The sequence below is a fragment of the Sinocyclocheilus anshuiensis genome, unplaced genomic scaffold (assembly GCF_001515605.1).
Source record: "Sinocyclocheilus anshuiensis isolate Anshui unplaced genomic scaffold, SAMN03320099.WGS_v1.1 scaffold1726, whole genome shotgun sequence".
Lineage (NCBI taxonomy): Eukaryota > Metazoa > Chordata > Actinopteri > Cypriniformes > Cyprinidae > Sinocyclocheilus > Sinocyclocheilus anshuiensis.
In genome coordinates this window covers 403,236-420,506 of record NW_015546155.1, presented here as the reverse complement: position 1 = coordinate 420,506, position 17,271 = coordinate 403,236, and the positions used below count along the sequence as shown (strand labels likewise).

General features: G+C 38.9%; 1 protein-coding gene across 2 annotated transcripts in view; it reads right to left on the bottom strand.

Annotated features, from left to right (window-relative positions):
- The window catches only part of LOC107701337 (carboxyl-terminal PDZ ligand of neuronal nitric oxide synthase protein-like), a 44,853-nt gene that overhangs the window by 2,052 nt on the left and 25,530 nt on the right, over positions 1 to 17,271 (bottom strand). For both annotated transcript variants that reach the window (XM_016503327.1, XM_016503328.1), the window contains exons 6-9: positions 11,667 to 11,745; positions 8,157 to 8,260; positions 2,594 to 2,737; positions 510 to 681 (exon numbers count right to left, since the gene is read on the bottom strand). In XM_016503327.1, the coding sequence (XP_016358813.1) occupies positions 510 to 681; positions 2,594 to 2,737; positions 8,157 to 8,260; positions 11,667 to 11,745 (499 nt within the window). The remainder of the gene's footprint in view (positions 1 to 509; positions 682 to 2,593; positions 2,738 to 8,156; positions 8,261 to 11,666; positions 11,746 to 17,271) is intronic.

Below are 17,271 nucleotides of genomic sequence, written 5' to 3'. Positions count from 1 at the left end.
TAAAAGTAAAACCTAACTACAAAAAATATTTATAATTGGATTTGTAAATACATTTGCAATACTAAAACTCTATATACATAAATAAAAAAACAACTTTTTACCTTTTAGATACTGTTGGTACATTTATATTGCATGTTTCAGTGTATATCCAAACATAGACAATGTGTAATGTGTGTAAATATGTGTAAATATTACAAATCAATACCTACAAATACTAATGAGTTCAAGCTGGTCCTGGGACTAATTTTATGGTGCTTGTAAAGACGGTTCTCTTTCATTATTTGGAAAAGAGCAGCATGAACATTCTTCAAAATGTCTTCTTTTGTGATCAGTGGCAAAAGGAAAGACACGAAAGTCTTGGAACAACATAAGGATGAGTAAATGACAGGATTTAAATTTTAGGGTTAACATTTTTTTAAACAAGCAAAATGACTCTTTTGCCTTGCACATGTGGAGGTCACAAAGATGAAAATCTCTTGATTGCACACATCTTGAGACTTGAGACTTACAGGGGGAGTTTTTGTGTGGTTGAGTGCGGAGCTCCAGCTCTTGGACGTGTTTGACCAGCAGTGTGAGATGCTGCAGGAGTTCAGTGTTCTGCTGCAGGAGCTGCTGGACTCTAGCCTGAGCTTCGGTCCTGGCGCTGGTCTCCACCGACACCTGCTGCTGAAGCAGAACCACCTACACAACAACAACAACTAAGAAAATATGAGTGGTGTTTGCATGCAAAAAACCTGCTGCCATGATGCTAGGTTATTCTGGGGACTGCTAAGGCATTGATATAGGGTTGCTGAGGTGTTTAGAGTGGTTACTTGTTAGCTCATGTTAAAAAAGCCCGCCATCAAGTATCTATGATATTGTGCTCCCCCTTGGGTTTTATTTGCCCATTTTATCATCCACGAGTACATCAAGCAGGACAGTCAGAGGTATCATTCATGTTGGTTATCAGACAATATTAGAGATTTTTAAATGTATCCATATCTAATATATATTAGGGCTGTCAATCGATTAAAATTGTTTTATCTAAGTAATTGCATGATGTGGCGATTAATTCATCTAAGTAATCGCAAATCACATTTGGCTGTGAAAATACCCCCAAAAGATAATTTAAAGTATCAAGTAGATATTACAAAAAGTAGCTTTAGAAAGAATGTTTTTATTTGATTTAAAATAAAATTAATTACACATAAACATTTACAACGGCCTAACATAAATTATGTTAGAAATTAAGTCATACAGGACTGAAACAACAAGAAGGCGAGTAAATTATGACAGAATTTTCATTTTTGGGCAAACTAATGTTTATTCTTTTTTTGTTTTTTTGATGAAATGACAATCTAAATAAGAAACTAAAACTGCCAGTAGGTGGCGGTAAATGTCTCAAAAACAACACTCATTTGATATTGTTCTCGCTGTGATATCTCTTACCATGTGATATAAATGAGACATAAAATCATACAGGGACATTTTTTGCCCCAAATGTCTTGAATTTTAAAGGCACATAACAGCATTTATGGACTACATCATGCTAGTTGTTGCCCTGCCTGCATTATGTTTGTCAACAGTCATCTGTATGAAATGTAAGATGACGTACAGGTCTATTAAAATATATTAATTAAATGATATAAATATAAGTAATTTATATATAAATAATTATATAAATTATATAATTATGTATTCATTTAAATTATATAAATATATGTTGTTCAATGAACTGGCCACCAGTCCAGGGTGTCCCCTATTATTAATTTAATAACACCTTTAGGTAGATGTACAGGTAGATCAACATCAGGGTTGCCCAATCGCTACTCAAAACTAGCCCAAAACTAGCCCAATCGCGTTTCGAGGGGGTCCCCAGTTAAAAATCGCGTTCCGGGGGGTAAAATACATGTTTTTTGGTGGGGTTCCCTTGCTAAAATTCGCATTCCAGGAGATAAATATCATGTTATTGGAGTCGCTTCAACCCGTGGACTTGAAAAACAACCCGCGGCAACAGTGTTAAAGTAGCCCGATTCCGCGGGAAAACCGCGGACTTGGCAACACTGATCAACATGAGCTTGCAAGTGAGGACTTTAATCAGACTAAATGATTGGAGAAGTCTGACATACATCACCAGATAGTTTTAATTGAAAATTATATGGTTAAAAAGTTTTAACAAAAATTGAAACATATGCATGGGACGAATCGTTAACAAAAAGATCTATAACATGCAAAATAGATAGGGTGAATTTTGGGTATCAAATTTAAAAGTGAATATGTATTATTTACACTATAATGTTGTTATATCTAGATTCACTTGTAGCTTTTAAAATGAATGACTTTGAATGAATGAATTTTTTTTGCATTTTAGTTTTAATTTATTTAGACAAAATAGAATTGAATACTGAATACATTTGAATACTGTCCTTTTAATGATAATAATGAAAATGATTTATTGGCTTATCGTATTGGCCAGAAAATAAATAAATAAATATGTGTATCCCTACTAATAGTAGTTTCATAACTGAGAAATTCACAAAACAAAAGCAGTGCCACAGGTATGTTATATGTCAATACAACCAGCATGACAAAGCGATCAGACGTGTGATGTGACCTGTGCGGAGGCGGCTTGACTCCTCTGTTCCTGCTGCTGTAACTGCCTCTGCAGGAGCTGCACCTGATGGCTCATGGATAGAGGACTGGAAAGAGGAGACGCTAGCCTGGACGACTCCTTCACCAGCACCGGCTCTTCACACACCTGCATGGAGAAAGTAGGAGACACACGCTGTTTATTACCTTAACCAACAAATCAACTTTAAGATGGTCTTAGCACTCACAATACATTTATAACAGTGACAATCCTTCCTGGAGTGACCTGCAGAGTCTTATTTAAAAACACCTGTGGTGAAAGTTTTTAACGTTGCTTACATGTCTGTCTGGTGTTTTTAATACACTTAAACTATGTGCAAATTCATCACTCAACACCATTGAATATTTTCTCCTTAAAACTGCATTGTACCACAGAATGTCATGCAGTTTGAAACAGTCTGTTTCCTGCTGTCACAAACATGTTTCCACATTTGCCTTGTTTGTCTTCATAAGCTGTGTCCGAAACAGCTCCCTATCACCTATATAGTGCACTATATTGGGTGTCGGCTGAATTCTGCGTGAACGAGATCATTCCCTACATTTGTTCACTACTTTTTACCCACAATCCTCTCAGATTTCGAGTTTACAACCAATGTACACTCACTGAAGCACTATTTCCCATAATCCAGTGCGGAGAGGACAGACGAGCTGGAAGAGATAGTGGGAGTGAGCAAGTTTGAATGAGAGATGCAGTTTACATCGTTATTATTTCTGCTTTAACGGTTATTTCACACATTATTAAAATAAAAAATATTATTTAGGCATTAACTCAGATTAATGTTTTACTAATTTACTGAGGTGGCATTGTTAACTTACAAGAGATGATAGATGTGATGATGATTTGTGATGATAATTTGGTGGATAATTTAAAAAAATATTCGTTAATTACCTATATGTGGCGTATTCATCCTTAAGTAAAATTAACAGTTGTCTGGGGGCACTCTACGACCACTGTCATCTTATCTGAGCACAAGACGCTGCTCGTGAGAGTTTCAAGATACTAAAAATAATAAATACATAAAATGTATGTGTTATATGTGTATGTGTAATATGTGTTTATTTTTGTTGCCAGTATTTTAATAGTATTTAATTATGAACATATTATGCATTACAAAACAAGTTAGGTTCGATGAAATTACAAAGCTGGCGCGGAGGTATGTATAATTACAATATGAAGTCATTGTGAATGTTATTGTTATTAATAGTACTTTCTAAAATAAGGTACATGTAATATAAATGTACATAATTGACGAAGATGTTTCTGCGACAGCTCCAGCTCTCTGACATGCAGTATATACGTTCGTGTCCAAATTTGTTCACTTTGGCTGCGTTCCAGTCCATTTTTTTATGCCCTTCACTCGCTAACTTCCCTCTGTCTCGTTTAGGGCTCCGCCCCTCACTTCCGGTTCTGTGGCTGCGGTTCTGAAACTGCTGGTGCTGCGGGTCTGCAGCTGGATACTATTGACTAGGTCCGAAAGCTTTGGCTGCGTTCCAGTCCATTTTTTTATGCCCTTCACTCGCTAACTTCCCTCTGTCTCGTTTAGGCTACTCGGATGTACGTCATTGATTACGTTGCATGAGTGGCGGAACCCTTGAAATGGGCTGAATTGGAACGTCCTAAGCCCTTGATCACTTAGAATCCACTATGTAGTTGGTTTATTGTTTACATTTTTCCCCTTACGAATTTGTTTGGTGCAGCATTCTATATGTACATAGGTATGCTTGGGCTGTTATAAATGTAAAAAAAATCATTTATATATTATAGAGTTGTTTGGGTTGGGGATAAATTAAACACGATCTGCGATGACGTAGTCGTGTTGCATTGTGGTCTATAGAGCGGCCTTAAGTGTGCATATGAAGCAGACTCGCTCCCTCGGTCAAAATCGAGGGGTCGAGGGTCTGCCCATATAAACTTCCCTCGTCCACTTCACGAAGTGGAATGCACTTCAAAACGGCAGCGGGGATTCCCCCGAGGGGAAGTGCTTAGGGAAGTTCGCGAGTGCAAGTCTAAAAGTGGAGTGGAACGCAGCCATTATTTGGTTCACTCCTTTCTGATATAGTGCACTCAACTGCCATACACTATATAGGGATTAGTGAATGAGTGAGCGATTTCAGACACAGCTATAGTCACCTTCGTTTGTTTCCATGGTAATTCATTTAGCCTCACCTGTTCCTCATTAGCCTCTTGTTACCTTGTGTATTTATACCCCTGTGTTTTTTCGGTCGTTGTCTATACATCCTGTTGTGTGGGTTTTTGTATTTATTCGTTGTTGTGTATTTCTGCTTTTCTAGATTTTCTTTGAGTGTACATTAAATAACTGCTGCATTTAGATACTTGCCTCGCTTTGTCCTTGGCCCATCGTGACACCCCCTGTGATGCAAATCAAGTTTTTAAAGAGGACATCGGATGCCCATTTTCCACAAGTTGGTATGATTCTTTAGGGTCTTCATGAAATGTCTGTAACATACTTAAAATTCCTCAATGGTCATGTAAAACGACACCCTTTTTACCTCGTCAAAAACAGTTCTGTTCACAGTGACCCGTTTCGGTGCATGTCTCTTTATATGATAATGAGCTACTGCTCACCCCACCCCTCTCTTCTTTTTTTTGTGTATTCGGTGGGGCGTTACCATCAAAAACAAAACTGATCCACTGTGTCCTCAGTGACTCTAATGCCGGGAGAAAATTAAGTCTCTTATGCCTGTTTCACACCGCAAGCTTGAGCTTCGCGTCAACTTCACATCGTCAGACTCCCAGGAGTATTCACACTGGAAGCGTTTGTACAGCGTCACAGCAGCGACTCCAAAGCTACATATTTCTTTACAAATATGCCTATGAATTTGTTTTTAGAAGTTGGTCAGTTATAAACTTGAAAGTTTGCGGGAGCAGTGCAGCAAAAATAGACTCTGTGCCGAAACCTTCGCTCCCGGTGTGAATGATTTGTTAACATACACGACAAAAAAATATGCGCTGCTCACACTTGCGGTGTGAAACCGGACTTATGTTCACTTTTACATCCAACTACAAAACACCTGCATTGCTTAGGAGACATTGTTGTTGCTACAGCTGCTTGAGCGCGGAGAAAATGGTGTCACATCGTCAGACTCCCAGGAGTATTCACACTGGAAGCGTTTGTACAGCGTCACAGCAGCGACTCCAAAGCTACATATTTCTTTACAAAGGATAGAGGCGATAGAGGCTATTTGAGTGAAAATAGCAGTATTTTTTGTGATATGCTATTTACACTAAGTGAAAATAGCAGTATTTTTTAGTGATGAGAAAATGGTGGACAGCATACAACTGGCTGAGGGCGGAAATATGCTAATACGGGACAGTCCGTCAGTGGTCGTGGGCGGGGCCTAAGCAGTATGACGTCATACTGCTCAGAAAAACAAAACGGCTTGATAACTGAGACTTTAGGTTTTTTGGGGATTAAAAAAAGGAGCTTATTGGGACAAAAGCCCTCCCTACACCTAACCCTACCCGATACTTTATTTTCAACTTTTTGATTATTTTCTTCATTTTTATTAAAAATAAATGCTTTTCTGGTGTGATTTGAAATTTGAAAAGGGAGAAAAAAAGTTCGCCAAAAGGCAGATTCGAACCCGGGTTGATTGCGTAAAAAGAAATATGATACATGCTTTACCATCTGCGCCACTGAATCTGACAATTAGTGACCGTCTTTTGTAATGTTGACTAGCCCAATCACACGTTGGTGGATGGAGTTAGCGTAATAGCCTTTGCCAACGATTTTTTTTTTATTCCCAACAGTTAAACTGTTGCCCACAGAAAAAAAACAGGGAGGAACGTGATAACTGAGACTTTAGGTTTTTTGGGGATTAAAAAAAGGAGTGAATGGATTTTTATCATTGTAGGATGGTTGTGTCCACACACTGCTAAGACACAATTATATGCAAACACCATGTCCCCCTTTTTTTATACATGTCTGTCTGGTGTTTTTAATATGCTTAAAGATAAACCATGTGCAAATTCATCAGTCAACACATTGCTGAACATTTTCTCCTTAAGTTACTCAGAATCCACTCATTGCTCAAAATGGCAAAGTTTTGTTCAGTGCGCAGTTCTGCGACTAGCCCAATCACACGTTGGTGGGTGGAGTTCGTGTAAATAGCCTCTGCCAACAAGGTGGGCTATTTGCACTTAGTGTAAATAGACACTCCGATTTTTTTTTATTCACAACAGTTAAACAGTTGCCCACAGAAAAAAATAACAGAGAGTGCTGCAGCACCCTCAGCACCCCCACTTCCCGCGCCTATGGCTCCACTGATTATAACAGAACTTTGTAAGTGACAACATGAGTGACAGCTTTTTAGTGACTATAAAGGCAGCATGATGTTAACTGAATGAAAGAGTAGTAGATACAAGGTGGTGTGATTGAGTAGAGGTGGGGATTCATTAACATACTCATGGATCAGCGTATACTTAATGAGGTAAAGTTGTAGAGTTACATGCAAGCCATTTTAAGAAATTATTTTCACAGGAAAAAAAAATAGATATGTATTTTTGATTCAAAGATACGTTTGAAGGGATAAGATTAGTGACTGCAGGGGGACTTTTAAGATCACACTAGTTTATGAATAACTCTTCAATGAGTCTGAACCTAAAATCATCTGCCTCAATATTACTAGGCTACAGACTCTAAAGTGAGTTTAATTTGACAGAGAGAACACAAAATCCACTCACAAACCGAATTTGTTTACAGTGAAAAATACAGTATCACATGAAACTCAGGAATAAAGGAAATTCACAAAATGCTAAACACTGGTCTCATACGTTTGCTCCTGTGATTGCCGTAAGTCTGAAAACATCAGCAGATTTACAGAACAGATCACAGAACACAAAACTTCAGCTGTATCAAAGCAAATCATTTTGTAAACCAAAGAAAGCTTTAACCTCTCTGAAAGCCTAATTCCTAAAAACTCCCCAGTGATCTAACATGTGTCAGCATGGACAGCTTTTATATCTTAGTCATTAGAGTCAAGCTAAAGTTCTAGAAGCATCTAAAATGTGTTTCCTTAAATATATAATTCATAAATAAGCCCCATCATAACTGGAAGAAGTTTGCATGTTATCAAACGAGACATTTTAAACTACTGTACATTTATCTAAGTTTGTTTTCAAAAAAATTTAATGAATTTGACTAAGTGTTATTACAAGATTTCAAAGAATTAAACACAACTTGAAGTAAACTTGGCTGGTAATCATTGATCTTTTAGCCCTACTTGTGATCATGGCCCAATTTCTGCCCTATAAACCATGTAGGATTAGCAAACTGTAGCATCTATAAATAACAGAAAGCAGGCAAAACTCGAGCTATATTTAAAAAGACAACACCTGCGATCTCTTCTGCCTTCCAATTTCTTCTAAAAAAGCAAGGCTTTCTATTGGTAAACATTTTATTGAGTCAATATAAAAATATCTAATTGATGAGGAAAAATTAAGTCAACTGCAAACACATTTCTTTCAGATTTTCTGCTAAACTTTATATTCAGGCAGAAGACTTTACCTTTTCATCTTTCTCCAGCCCAGCATTGCCTGATCTCTCAGTGGTGCCGCCAGCAACTGAAGTCTCATCTTTGCTTCTCTCCTCCTCACCTTTCACAAGCCATACTGCCAATTCAGATTAATCACATGATTTAGAATACAAAATAATCAAAGTCCAGTTTCACAGGTACAGATTGAGTCTGTTGCTAGTTCACAACAATACAAATTATTGATTTATGTTAACAACTTATTTTAGTCCAAGTCAAAGAAATACAGTACTTGAAAAGGAACCTTTTAAAACCAAGCATAGGAATAAATAATTGTATAAAATATATTTAGATAGATCTATATAGCTATTTTGACATCATCAAACATAACAAATTTTATTTACTGGTGTCATAAAGCATATCTCCGCTCTGTAAAAAATGAAATGACTGTGTCATTAGGGGCCAAGCACTGAAAGCGCATAGACACCTATTGTATCTGTTAGTTTTCTTCTTCTTCTTTCGCTCAGGAAGTGTATGGCAGCCCATAGAACCGCTTGCGGGAAAGTTATGAAATTTGGTACACAGATAGAGGACAGTCTCAATATTAACCTTGGCAAATTTGGAGTCTCCATCTCAAACTCTCTAGTGCCACCAATAGGCCACATTTCCAGTCATATTTCTGCTAATAACTTTTGAACCATAAGGTCTAGAAGCAAAATAATTTTTTTTTCTCCCTGATTTTTTTTCTGAGTCAAGATTTTACGCAATTTTGAATTTTTTTTTAACTCGTCCTAGACGGTTTGTCTGATTTTCACCAAAATTGGCTCAGATCATCTTCAGACAATGCTGGCAAAAAGTTATCAAAAGATTTCTGATAGACCAAACCGTTCTTGTAAAGCATGTTAACAAAATTTGACAAAATTTGCGCAAAAATGGACATGAGGATATATCTTGGATACAACACTTGGATTCTGACCAAACTTGGTACATGTTATACCAAGCATGACCTGAAGGCACATGAGTAGTTTCGGAACAGCTCCACCCACTGGTCAAAATGTATAAAAAATTGACCTTTTTGTTTATAATTTCTGAACAGTTTGACCAAAAGTCTTAAGTTTGGTCTCGTTAGATTCAGAGCGGCATACCAAATGAAATGATACCCAATTTTCCTATGCCAGCCATTTTGAACGTGGACCATTTTGAATTTTGTAGTAAAATACTGCATTTTACAAATGCTTAAGCGTATTTTTATGAATCTTATGAATCTTATAGAACCGTTTGCGGGAAAATTATGAAATTTGGCACAGAGATAGAGGGCAGTCTCATCATTAACCCCAGCAAATTTGGAGTCTCTAACTCAAACTCTGTAGCGCCACCAACAGGCCAAATTTGCACTAATGTTTCTGCGAATAACTTTTGAACCGTAAGGTCTAAAAGAAAAATAAATTTTCATCTGATTCCTTGGCTCATACGGAGTCGAATGCGTACCAAGATTTACATTTCTGTGGGTCAAGATTTTTCGCAATTTTGAATTTTCTGAAAAATCTACTTTTTAGAACCTAGACAGTTTGTCCAATTTTAAACCAAAATTGGCTCAGATCATCTTCAGAGCATTATGGTAAAAAGTTATAAAAAGCTTTTTGATATACCAAACCGTTTTCGTAAAGCGCGATAACGAATTTGACACAGTTAGTGCAAAAATGGACATGAGGCTATATCTACGCAACGCTTAAGCAGATTCTGACCAAATTTGGTATGTGTTATAACAAGCATGACCTGAGGGAAAATGAGTAGTTTCGGTACAGTGCCACCTACTGGTCAAAAGATATAAAAAAAATGGTCATTTCTGAACGGAATGATGTACCGAATCAAATAGTACTTGTTTTTTTAAAGTCTGCCTTTCTGGGCTTTGGCCATTTTGAGTTTTGTAGTAAAATGCTGTATCAAAAAATTTATTTAACAGGGGTCTCCAACCCTGCTCCTGGAGAGCTACCATACTGCAGATGTCACGAATCCTGTCCATGGACTTCTGTCCAATTGCCACCAGAGGTCACCCTTCCGTTACATTGACTCTCACACTACACAAACTGTTGCACTGATTACACACACAGCTGCTGCCAATCACACACCCTACATAAGCCATGGACTTCCTCTCTCTCACAGCCGAGTATTGTTTAGCGCATATCACTCTTCTAGCGATAGCTGCATTACGGAGCCATTCCTAGTTCCCGGTCCTAGTTCTAGTCTTAGTCTAGCCCAGGACTAACTGGCCCTTCCAGGTCACTTTCCTTCAGAGTTTAGCTCCAACTCTAATCAAACACACCTGAACCAGCTAATCATTGTCTTCAAGACTACTAGAAAGCTACAGGCAGGTGAGTTTTATCAGGGTTGGACCAAATCTCTGCAGGAAAGTGGCCTGGAAGGGCCAAGTTTGCCCATCACTGGTCTAGCCACTTCGTGTTGCCTTGTTGTCTGTTTCCTGACCTTCTGCCTGTGTTTCTTGGATTACCCCTTTGTCTTGCTGTTTCGGACTGTGTTTGCACCTCACCTGGACTATTGCTCGTGTTATTGGATTACCCCTCTTGTCAAGCCCTCTGGATACTGTTCGCCGATCGAAGACCCACGCTAGCCCTAGGAATATTCTTTGTCTTGCCTGTGATATACCTGTGTTGTCAGACCCTTGCCTGTTTATTGACCACGCCTTTGTAAATAAAGCCTTGCACATGGATCCACACGTCTCATGTCTCGTTCGCCCAGTAACAGCAGAGTTCTGCTTTAACCCTAATCAAACACACCTGAACCAGCTAATCAAGGTCTTCAGGGCTACTTAATTACAGACAGGTTTATTGAAGCAGGGTTGGAACTTAAGTCTGCAGGAAGGTAGCTCTCCAGGGGCTGAGTTGGAGAACCCTGGTCTTTACTGAGTAATTAAAAACAGCTTCTTAGCTTTTCATTTTACCTCTGTTGTGTTTGGCCCCTTAATTGGTGCTTGCAGCTATATTTTAAAGTTTATTTTTATATTGGTCTCATCCAATCATCCAAAAATAATGGTTGAAACAATGACTAACAAAATGTTTTTGGTTTTATCTTATGTAACATTTTGTCTGAAGTATAAAACAAATATTGAGTATATTAAGTATAGTTTTTATAATGAAATAAACTTTTTACTTTGTGTGAATGTTTTTGTCTTTGGGACAAGACATATGTTGTTATTAATATTACGTCAATATTTAAGATTTGAACCAAACCATAACTATAATTTGAGAAAAGCTAATAAGTTTGGCTGTAACAAATTTGACGAATTAACCAATTATTTTTAAGTTGGTCCAAGTATCATTTATTTTTCAGTGCACAGACCATATTTTCTTATACAAAAAGCAAATCTAAGTTGCTATGAAACTGTGATAAAGGTAATAAAGATTTTGAAGACTGATTTTAATTATTTTAATTTGCCTCCTATAAAAATGCTAAGCATTGAAACTTGAGATGAAATGTGGTTCATGTTTGATAAAATGAATTGCAAGTTAAGGTCAGTGTTTTCTCACCGTCAGCATTGTCTAGACTCTGTTTATGGCACACTTCAAACGCCTGACCCACGGTCTGCACTATCCTCATGGCTTGGCTCTGAGACACAGACGGTATATCTTTAAGCAACCAGGGTTTATTGAACATGTCAAACATGCTTTTCCACATGCAGGAACATGTCTGTAGATTTTCATTTGAAATAGGACAAAAAAGCTGTACTGTGAGAGACAGAAAAATTAATTCACCTTTGAGAGAGGAAAAGTGATTCACAGTAAAAGAATGACAGATATAAGGAAAATAGAAGAAGTGAGTGAGAGAGGGAGAACATTACATTCATAAGTCAATTCCACATTATAGTGGTGCTGTCAAAGTGATGGATTAGTTTATTTCAGATGGGCCCTTGTGCTGTGAACAAAACCCAAGCCAACGAGACTTATATCGAGCAGCTTATGCCAACATCAATTTCTTTTTCTGTAGAAAATGGCTAATCTGTTGCAGGATAAAAATAGCCCACGAGACAAAGTTTGCAACAGCATTACTTAGAATTGTCATAAAATGGTAGTTAGATCATTAATATCAAAGTTGATTGAATTTTTGTGTGGATTTAGAGGAAGAAAATACATAATTTGTTTTAGCAGTTTTTATATTTGCTAGAAATGTTTACATCTTTGATTAAATGTGTTTTCTTTTTTTTTCTTTTTTTTACATTTTTTTGAATAATATATATATATATATATATATATATATATATATACCCCAAACGTTTTAATGGTAGTGTATAATGTTAAGCTTTCCATTTTAGATAATTGTTGTTATTTTGAATTATCTATTCATCAAATAATCCTGAAAAAAAATGTATACAACTGTTTTCAACAAGAATAATAAATGATTTAATTACAGATTATTAATTACATAAGAATAAATGTTTCTTAAGCAGAGAATCAGAATATTAGAATAATTTCTGAAGGATCATGTGACACTGAAGACTGGTGAATTGGCTAATACATTAATTTTAAAAATAAATTCAAATAGAACATTTATTTTAAAATGTAAAAACATTTCACAATATTGTATAACATATCTTTATTGAGTTTTTACAAAGTTTTTCCAAAAAACACAACATCCTTCCCCACAACTTACCCCAGACAAGGTTAAAAATTTTTTAAATAAAAATAAATAAACAAATTAAATAAAATATAGATAAAAACAATCCATAACTTCACACATCTAAAGCATCTTCAATATCTCCATTTTTAACAAAGTTCAAAAACACCTCCCAGATATAAAAAAATTCAAAGGGTTTCTTTCTTATTACATATGTAACTTTTTTCAAGAGCCAAACATGTTATTACGTTTTTCAGTCATAGTCCAATGGAAGGGCAATTGGTATTTTTCCAGCACAGGGCAATAGAACGTCTTGCTTGTAATAGACACAAATCCACCAACTTTCTTTCTTTAATGGACAAAGAGCAATCGTCTTCATACATACTCAATACACATAATACAGGACTTCTTTCTTATTACATATGTAAGTTTTTCAAGAGCCAAACATGTTATTAAGTTTTTCAGCCATAGTCCAATGGAAGGGCAATTGGTATTTTTCCAGCACAGGGCAATAGAACGTCTTGCTTGTAATAGACACAAATCCACCAACTTTCTTTCTTTAATGGACAAAGAGCAATCGTCTTCATACATACTCAATACACATAATACAGGACTTAGAGGAATTGAGAGGAAGTAAATTGAGAAACATATTGAGTCACCCCAACCCAAAACTTCTGCACCTCCTCACATTCCCACACACAATGGAAAAATGTACCTTGAAACTTATTGCATTTAAAACACAGATCAGGGATATTAGGGTTAAATTTATTTAATCTTACAGGGGTTATATAAGTTCTCATTACCCAATTATATTGTAAGAGTCTCAACCGAGAGTTCAAAGTTTGTGTTTGTGCATTTAAACAAATTGTATCCCAGTCATCTAATGAAATATCCATATTTATATCTTGGATCCATGCTTGTCTTTTATTTTCAGAGATTTTTTTATGATTTTCTCTTAGTATGTTATATAATTGGGTAATCCGTCCTTTAATGTAGCAATCTTGCAATGTGAATGTTTCCAATATCGACATTGGGGGGAGTTATGTAGAATTCTTTAAACTTGTAAAAATAAAACTTCTGAGTTGCAAATACTTAAAAAAGTGTTTCTGAGGTATGTGAAATTTCGTTACAAGATTATCAAATGACATTAATATATTATCTTCCTACAAATCTTTCAATCTAATCATGCCCTTATTCATCCACAATTTGAACCCCATATCCTTTTTTAGCTGGGCTGAAATGATCATTTCCCCAGATAGGAGAAAAACGGGAAAGCACTGGGAGGTCTTCAAGATATTTATGGGCTTCGTACCAGATTACAATAGTATTTTTTTCAAATGGATTATCTGTCTTTTTTTTTTAGTTCTTTAAGGGGTGCTGAATATAAAAAGCTGTGACGTGTCAAGCCTTTTGTGGCCAATTTTTCAACGTGTAATTAAGGCACAGCGGCTTCACTAGAGAACCAGAACAATGCAGCCCTCAACTGAGCAGCCCAATAATACCTAAATAAATTAGGTAGTTGGAGCCCTCCCCTTTCATAAGCCAGATATAGTAAAGAAAGTCTCAGTCTTGGCTTCCTGTTGTTCCAAATAAAATTAGAGAGAGGTTTTCTTATTCTTAGAAAAAATTTTGGGGGAGGGGGAAGCGGTAGTGATTGAAAAACATACAAATGTAGGTAGTGTTACAGAGGAGGCTTCCGTACCGCCTCCTCCTCACCACCACTCACCGATCCGTCGATTGCACCATAGATCTGATACCTGGCGCCACCCCTCCAAAGGGGAGGATCTTTCCACTATCACAACCTGAATCAGAAGCTATGAAAGCCTATATCGAGGAGGAACTGGCTAAAGGATTTATTCGACCCTCGACTTCTCCTTCCTCGGCGGGGTTCTTGTTTGTAAAGAAAAAGGACGGAGGGTTGCGGCCCTGCATTGATTACCGTGGCCTTAATGACATTACTGTTAAGTTTCGTTATCCTCTACCACTGGTTCCCGCAGCGCTAGAACAGCTCCGCCAGGCCAAATACTACACCAAGTTGGATCTACGCAATGCTTACAACTTAGTCCGCATTCGAGAGGGGGACGAATGGAAAACAGCATTTTCCACCACTAGTGGGCACTACGAATACCGGGTTATGCCCTTCGGACTGGCAAACAGTCCCTCAATGTACTAAAGCGCCTCATTCAGTATCAACTCTACGCTAAAGCGGAGAAATGCGAGTTCCATCAGAGAAGCACAACTTTTCTGGGGTATGTGATCAGCCAGGAGGGGGAAGCGATGGATGAGAGGAAGGTCAGGGGAGTTCTGGAATGGCCGCTTACCCAGACAGTCAAGGAGTTACAGCGCTTCCTGGGGTTTGCGAACTTCTAAAGGCGATTTATCAGGAACTTCAGTTCGATCGCCGCTCCTTTGACCGCCATGACTAAGCGAGATAAACGTCACCCCACTAAATTGACCTGGTCTTCGGAATCACAACAGGCATTCGATGAACTAAGGACTCGGTTTACTTCAGCACCTATCCTCCGACATCCTGATCCAGAACGCCCATTCGTTGTCGAGGTCGACGCCTCTAACACTGGGGTCGGTGCGATACTTTCCCAACGTCACGGATCCCCAGCTAAGATGTACCCTTGCGCATTCTTCTCACACAAGCTAACCACCGCCGAACGAAATTACGACGTGGGCAACCGTGAACTTCTGACCATGAAATTAGCACTAGAGGAATGGCGCCACTGGCTGGAGGGGGCCTCACACCCATTTTTAGTCCTCACCGATCACAAGAACCTCGAATACCTACGCTCGGCCAAACGATTGAACCCCAGACAGGCAAGGTGGGCGTTATTCTTTACTAGATTTCAGTTTACTGTATCATACAGACCCGGCACCAAGAATATCAAGGCCGACGCTCTCTCGCGTCAAGCGGAGGAGACGTGCTGCTCAGACGTCAATGAAAGTATAATTCCTGAGAACCTCCTCATCGCACCCGTACAGTGGGACATCATGACCGAAGCAAACAACTTGAATCTCCAGAATCCGCCACCGCCTGAAAGCCCTCCCAATCTCACCTATGTTCCTGAATCACTACGAGAGCGTCTATTGACGCAAGTACATGCTCTGCCCAGCTCGGGACACCCTGGAATCGCTGCCACTGCACATCTGCTCCAAAACCGATTCTGGTGGCCCACTCTGTTATCTGATACCACCAAATACGTCCGAAACTGCATTACCTGCAACACTACTAAATCACCCAGACAACTACCAGCAGGCCTGTTACAACCATTGCCCACGCCACAACGGCCTTGGTCTCACATCGCCATTGACTTCATCACCGACCTACCCAACTCTCAAGGTAATACCACTATACTTACGATTATAGACCGATTTTCCAAAGCATGCCGTCTAATTCCCCTGCCTAAACTCCCCACGTCATTTGAAACTGCTGAATTACTGTGCAATCATGTGTTTCGTTTCTATGGTCTGCCTGAGGACATTGTCTCAGACCGGGGTCCCCAGTTCACCTCAAGGGTATGGACCGCCTTCTTCAAACACCTCAATGTAAACATCAGCCTCACATCTGGCTACCATCCTCAGTCCAACGGACAGACAGAGTGCCTGAATCAGGAGATCATCCAGTTCCTTCGATCGTATTGCCAGCAACGACAACCAGACTGGAGCAGGTACTTGTTTTGGGCGGAATATGCTCAGAATTCCCTCATGAAACCCGCCACAGGGGTGACTCCCTTTAAGTGCATGCTGGGCTTCCAACCGTCCTTGTTCCCCTGGGCTGGCGAGCCCACCGACCTTGCTTCAGTCACAGACTGGTTACAACACAGTGAGGAGGTCTGGGGATTGCACGCACACACCTGCATTGAATCACGCACACACACATTTAAGCCAAACACTCACAGCAACTCACTGCGAAGTCTTGATTTGCCCCGGCTGTCACTTCTGAGCGTTTACCCTGTATCTTGCCTACTCGTTTGACCTTGGACTGTTTATCGTACTCTGATCTGTCTCTGCCTGCCCTGACTTGGATTGTTCTACTACTGTGTTTGTCTGCCGCCTGCCTCGACCTCCTGCCCGTCCCACTTTCTGTCTCAGCCTAGCCTTCGCTATTGTATCTACTGGTGATTGACCCTGTCTTGTCTGTTTACGCAATAAAAACGCTGCAAATGGATCCCGACTCTGATGATGATTCGCAACAGGTAGTATATTCATCTTAATCACGTTTATTCTTCCCATTAAAGAAAGAGGCAGTGTCATCCATCTAGTCGTTTCTTCAGATAATTTAGCCATCAAAGGTTCATAAGGATATCGTCCTCTTTTGGAAGGCCAAACAAAGTAGTTTCGCTTTTACAACAAAACACAGCGTCACACACGGCGGGCTAGAGTTAGCGGAGGCTGGAGGCTTAGAGTGAGCAGAGGCCGGCGGCTAGAGTGAGCGGAGGCCGACGGGCTTGCGGCAACCACATGTGATGACCCCGGGCTGGACTCCGCTTCGTCCACGGTGAAAGCCGATCC